Source organism: Heterodontus francisci, chromosome 15 (genome assembly GCF_036365525.1).
Source record: "Heterodontus francisci isolate sHetFra1 chromosome 15, sHetFra1.hap1, whole genome shotgun sequence".
Classification (NCBI taxonomy): Eukaryota; Metazoa; Chordata; class Chondrichthyes; order Heterodontiformes; family Heterodontidae; genus Heterodontus; species Heterodontus francisci.
This window is the reverse complement of record NC_090385.1, coordinates 7372054-7378679: the sequence shown is the minus strand read 5'-3', so window position 1 is coordinate 7378679 and position 6626 is coordinate 7372054. Positions and strand designations below refer to the sequence as shown.

Sequence of the window (6626 nt, the reverse complement as noted above, 5' to 3'; positions counted from 1 at the left end):
AAATTCTCGCCTAGTTTTTTTGACGCCGAGTGAAAATTGTGCCCTTCATGCTAAATTGCAATCGATCAGGACCTGTCCCGGGAGTGAGCTGTGATTGGCTGGCAGGAGCTCATTTATAGGCCGTCAATCTACATCACATGGATAGGTGTCTATTAACTCCTGAACAACAGAACAAGTTTAGTACAGGAGTTCGGCAGTTTGCGTGATCAGTGCGTCTTTAGGTTGGTGGAATCGCCTCAGGGATCTTCCCCTCCTTTTTACTCCTAGTTGTTTTACTGATCCGAGCAGCTGAATGTATAGCATGATGGAAACCGAGCTCAAGTCGGCTGTTTCCCAGTCGAACACGGGGGCAGTCGGCAACACCGCTCCCGGGAGCAATGGCAAAAACGCCAACAACAACCCGGACCGGGTTAAGAGACCCATGAACGCTTTTATGGTCTGGTCCAGGGGTCAGCGGAGGAAGATGGCCCAGGAGAATCCAAAGATGCACAACTCGGAGATTAGTAAGAGACTCGGAGCTGACTGGAAACTTCTGTCGGACTCTGAGAAGAGGCCGTTCATAGACGAAGCCAAGCGCTTAAGAGCCTTGCACATGAAGGAACATCCGGATTACAAATACCGACCGAGGCGGAAAACCAAAACTCTCATTAAGAAGGACAAATACTCTCTCCCCGGCGGACTTCTGGCGCCTGGGTCGGTCCCAGTTAATAGCAGCGTGGGGGTTAGCCAGAGAATGGAGAGTTACCCCCACATGAACGGTTGGGCCAACGGGACTTACCCGCTGATGCAGGACCAGTTAGCTTATTCTCAACACCCAGGTATCAACAGCCCTCAGATCCAACAGATGCACCGCTATGAGATGGCTAGTCTCCAGTACAGCCCTATGATGTCCACCGCACAGAGCTATATGAACGCCGCGTCCACCTACAGCATGTCTCCAGCCTATGGCCAGCAGAACACTCCGGGCATGGCGCTGAGCTCCATGAGTTCTATGGTGAAGACAGAGCCTACCACCCCTCCCCCGCTAACGTCCCACTCCCGGGGAGCCTGCCTGGGTGACCTCCGGGATATGATTAGCATGTATCTCCCTCCCGGAGGAGATGGTGGGGACCCCTCTTCCCAGAGCAGCAGACTGCACAGTGTTCACCAGCACTATCAGAGCACAGCGATACCTGGCACAGGGGTGAGTGGAACAGTGCCTCTAACCCACATCTAAAAAAAAAACTCATCCCCATTTGGACAGACTTTTAGCATTCGAGCAAAAATAAAAGACGCAAATGATTTTGAGGCATGGCTTTCCCCCCTCCCCCCATCAGATTGAGTTTGTGTTGTGTGAACGGTATCTGGAGGAAACTCCGGCGTTAATCAACCCTTTTTAAAGAGTTTTTAAAAAAAAAAATTGGTTTCTAAATGCTGAAGTTTCTCCTCTCTTTTCTCACCAGTTGGGACAATCAACGTTTCTACACGGACGAGACTCCTTTTAGATGCCAAGTTTTATATTAAAGCCTTTTTGTGACTTTGAATGCCATCAGATATTCCCCAACACCGGAACGGCGAGGGGGAAGCGAGCTTTGAGCTGTCTTGTACCTGTAAATAACTGTTCAATGTGTCACTTGGCTTATTTCAAAATCATGCGGAAAAATATACCTTGTAGGGATTGTTTTTAACCTGTTGCCCCCTCCCTTTTTTAGGTTTTAAGGGACAGCGGGTCGGGTCGCAACGCAAAGTTTTAATTTATAGTGTTTTTTTTTTGTTTTACACTTGACGCTTGTGAACATTTTAAACTATAACTAGACTATCTACCTAGTCCCCATTTCTGGATTTGTGTTTTAATGGGTGTGGGGGGGGGGGGGAGGTGTCCTACCATATTGGTCGAGTAACTATATCGAACAAACAGATGTCCTAGTTTACTAATGAGGTTGGTTTCTTATATATTAAAAAAACTCCAGCTCCTGTTCCTGAAATGAGGATGAATAAATTTTTTTTTTACAAAAACGCACACGGCCCGGATTTTTTGCATTGGGGATTGTTGGTGATTCGTTTGAGGATTTTTAAGGTAGACAACGGATCTTTTTAATTCTCAACTTTTTAAAAATAAAAGTCCCGATTTAGAGTTGAATTGGATCTTTGTTTCTAGATTTTTGAATTCAGGAGTGGGTCTCTGCATTTCATATTCTCCCTTCCAATCGTATTGCCTTTTTCGAGATTGAAGGTGCAATTAAAAACCGTCCTATTTGCATTGAAACCACCGTTTCTCCTGGTAAGTAGCCGATAATCGGCTGCAAACTTGCTTTGCTTTCCTGACACTTCAGAGAAGGCGATTAAAAGATCCGAACGGACAATTAATGGGAAACCTGTTTGCTAAAATAGAAGGTACTTAACTTTTAAGGTAGGACTAATTTACTGATATGCAGCTAAATCGAAAGCAGGTTAAAGCACTTTAAAATGTCGAGGACACGTCCAGTATCTGCAATTAAATGTTTTCCTTGCACTTTAAAAAAAAAATTGGCTGTAACTGGCATCTGGGGAGAGAATGAACCAACAAGCGTTTTGAGAAAAATAATCACTGAGCCTAACTCGTACTTTTTCTTTGTGCGCTCGGCCATTATTCCACCCTGTTCTCTCGGGGAGCGAGTTGGAGTAATCTATGGAGAGTTTTAGTTAGCTAGTTAGTGCCGCTTCAACAAGAGTTTTTTTAAAAAATTGGTTTAACTCAAGTTCTCGTGGCCCCTTATGTTCATTTAATCTCCCGCCTTTGTCAAGGGATTGCTGTTCCATTCGAAAATTAGGCCGATAATTCTATTCTTTTCTTGGCTGTAGGTTTAGGCTGACATTCTCATTCTCCGACTTTTCTCTGCGGAAGTTGCCTTGAGTCATTCCGTCCATTTCTGGACTAGTAGAATCTGTAGTTTAGAATGGTCTAACTCTTTCCCTCTTTGCGGGGACTCTCGATGTTTTTCCCCTAATAAACTACTTGAACCGCCGATTGCAGTAACACTAATTGGCGTTAGTGATGGTTTTAATTGTAGCTGCGACTGATTTTCATATTGAGGATGAAGTAGATAATTCCAGCCGCAGCAACTAATGTCATATTTCTTCTATTTTAAAGTCAATGTCAGCTCCGATCAATCTTGAAGCAATTTATTCTATCTGCCTTTATCACTCCCTAGAGCTTATACCTTTTTTCTGCAAAAAAAAAAGCTTTATTGCGAAGCATGTTGAGGTTTATTCACTGCCCCAACCACGCTTTGAATAGAACTGGGACGCCTGAACGTTTTTGTTGTCGCTTATAACTTATTTTCGGAAGCTTCTGGGAGTTCACCTGCCCGAGAGTCTTCATGCTGTCTTTAAAATAATCTTCATACCGATACCACCTCCATCACCCCAGTTAATAGGTTGTTTTTGTTTTGCTACAGTTTAGGGTATGGGATTGTTTTGTCACTGCACTTTCTACGGACAGAGGCTGAAAGAATCTGTCCAGGTTAAGCATCCGGTTCCGCTCTGGAGGGAGGGAGGCTGGAGCAACTTGTATAGTGTTTTTCTACAAAAAGAACTGTCTGGAGAAACTCACAATTTAGTGGCAATACCTTCACCGTAGAAGTTTGAACTAAGTTCTGAAGTCCTAGTTATCTTTCGCCTATTTTATATAAATTATGGGTATTATCTCAGTAGCATTCGAACATAAAATACAAATGTAAATTCCCTACTCCCCAACTGAGGAGGCAAAAAACACATTTAGGGATGTGGGAGGAGGATTGGGTCAGTTGGACAATTTTACCGAGATAAGTGACTCAATATTTGAACTTCAGCAGTAGCTGCGTTTTAAGCGTTAACTCCTGCTTTTTTTTTTTTAATTTTTAAGCAGGTTAGACTGGGCACGAGAATCAGTCACGATGATCCGGTTCAGAGTTTTGAAGCTTTACCTGCAGAAGAGAATTGAAATTGTAGTTGTCCACACCCCTACTACATTTGGAAGTAGCCAGCTAGAGAGACTGGGCCAAAGCCCACACCCCACCGTGAAATGTATTCGCTCTGAATTTAAAAGGATATTAATGGCAAAACCGACCCAAAGTTTTATAATTAATACTGACACCCCCCGCCCGAGAGATTTGCTTTGGAGTTTAGGCGGAAGACACTGTCGGGGTTTGGAAAATGGGGAGACATATATTTGGAGAAATAGATTCAGGAAAGCACTGAATTCAATCTAACTTATTGGCGATTGAGGTTTATTGAAAGTTTAATTCGGTAATACTGAAAACATTAGTATTACATGTTCATCAAGCATGCACAGTCTGCCGGTCGGCAAAAATAACGAGTTACATTTACAGCCTGGTCTCGGCCACTTTCAAATGGCTGACGGGAGGAACTAACGTAATATAAACATTTCAGGGTATATCGGCTGATTAATATTGTGAGCTCAAATAATACACGAACACATGTAGACACACTCAGCCCCGTAAATATCCCTATGCAAAACAACTCTTTGATCATTTTAAACCAGTTCGAAAACACAGCGGAAATATCCGCTGCTAACGAGCCGATAGAAACAGCCCGCATTTGTTGGATTTTTAAAGTATGCTTTAAAGACACCAATTAATAAGTAGGACGCATCTATTAAATGTTTCCAGGTGAGGTTTCGATGTTTAACGATGTTTGGAAACGGTTGCGAGTGAGGTTGTAAACTCTTATCAGGATTGACCACTTGTAGCTCTCGACTGCTCCTCATCTGTATCATCCCAGTAAGTTCCCATCCGCGGCTCTTACTTTGAGCATTTACAGCGAGAATGTTTTTTTAGAGCGTCGTGATGTACAAATCGTATCTTTTTATTCCGCCTGCTATTCCCAGCTGTAGTGGAAACTGGAAACTCCTGCAGATTCACCCACCTCTTGCAAATCAGATTAAAACCCTTTCCTCCTTTTGATGGACATAACGTTTCGCATTTTCGTTTTTTAATTTTACCTTCCTCATTTTCCTTACACAACTTGTAAGTGAAAATACAAATGAGCGTCAGTTTATTTTTTTCAATAGAGCGTTTTAAACTGTAATCCGCCGTTAGTACAAGAGCCAAATGTGAACTTCCACGCAGGGAAGTTTCCTCTGACCGCACCGGATTCAGTCACCGTCATTTACAAAACAACCCCATCATTAAATATCACTTCCTTACCCGGTTAGTTCAAGTATTTATTTAAACGCCGATTACGAATATCATTTTATTCCCCAGCCCATCCTTTACTTGGTGGATACTTCACTGAAGTCGAGAATTGTTTCCAAAAGGTCTTGGTGCTAACTCTAACTTCTCTCCCTGGTTTTATGCGGAAACCCGGCGATACATTAGTCATCGAGGTTTTTTCCCCCGCTTTAAGCGTCCTTTTAAAAGTTCCATACTTCTGGCACTTTCTATATTACATAACTTTTTTATTTCAGTACAATAGTGACTGCACTTCATTGGCTGTAAAATGCATTGGGGCGTTCTAAAGGTGGGAAAGGCGCTATAGAAATGAGTCTTCTGGGGTAAGAGTTGATAAACAAGAGTTCCTTAGTCTGCATCAAGCAGAAATGTTGCTCTGCTATATTAACCTTGGACTGAAATTAGACACCCAAACTCTATTTTATTTTCATTTGAACACGTTTGCATTAGGAACTAATCAGAAATTTCTTTAAAGTCTTTTGGCAAAACTAAGCTGGAGATAAAATCAGACGACGGGAGTATGGTCCAGCAGAAATTGAAACGGCTTGCTCTGAATCGTTCTTTCTGCAGTTTACGCCATTTCACTCCGTAATGTGCAGCTACAATGAAGGGCTACTGCTAAGTGAATAAAAGGAACTTTTTTTTCTAAACAGTCACGAGTTTTCCAAACAAACTTAGCCAAGAAATTGGATGGTTTTTAACGGTCTAGATAGACAGAAACGTATCCTTCTCCTATTAGAAGCTCTCTATACTTTGGCGAATTTCCGTCATGCGTGATCTGTAACTAAATCTTTCCGAAGGGGTTTACGACATCGTTACACATGAGAACTCCCCCCCCCCCCCCCCCCCCCGCTTATAGTAGATGAAAATTCTGAATGGCATCTGCACGCAATATGTTGTACATCTGAGCACCTTGTAATAATTACCGGAACAAAAAAATCATTCTGCAAATAGGGACATTAACTGTCCCAGACTATATTTAAAGTGAGGGTCATTTTAAAAGCGTTTTTAACAATCAGAAAAAGGGGCCGTGGCTACTGACATATTTTCAATCCTCTTTGCGGTATTCAGTGTGATTCAGGTGACCTTTACTTCCACCCCAAGCAAATACAGCACAATTCGTTTGTACATGCTACATTACTGAACATATCTAACCATTTAAAAAAAATATGCACGTGATCTATGGAATTCGTCAGGGATGCGAAATAATGGTTATCAACGAATGTTGGAGCATTTTTAAATTACCTGCAAGCATAAATTTCAGCAAATAAAACAATACATGTTATCGTTTCAAAAAGATCTGAGACTAAGTTGATCATAATGTAAACTCACGGTGTGAGAAATTCACATTCATATTGTTTGACCTAACTCTATAACTAAACGTGTTGTTAATATTGAGCACAGTGGAAAACCCTACCTTCAAAAATAGATCTGTAA

General features: G+C 42.0%; 1 protein-coding gene across 1 annotated transcript; it reads left to right on the top strand.

The window, feature by feature from the left end:
• The first annotated feature begins 292 nt into the window (after nucleotides 1–292).
• sox3 (SRY-box transcription factor 3) lies at nucleotides 293–1216 on the top strand. Its single transcript, XM_068047912.1, has one exon. The coding sequence runs from the start codon at nucleotides 293–295 to the stop codon at nucleotides 1214–1216; it is 924 nt and encodes a 307-aa protein (XP_067904013.1).
• Nucleotides 1217–6626: the final 5410 nt, after the last annotated feature.

Coding starts and splice junctions, on each gene's coding strand:
- sox3 (XM_068047912.1), top strand. CDS start 293: ATGTATAGCATGATGGAAACCGAGCTCAAGTCGGCTGTTTCCCAGTCG.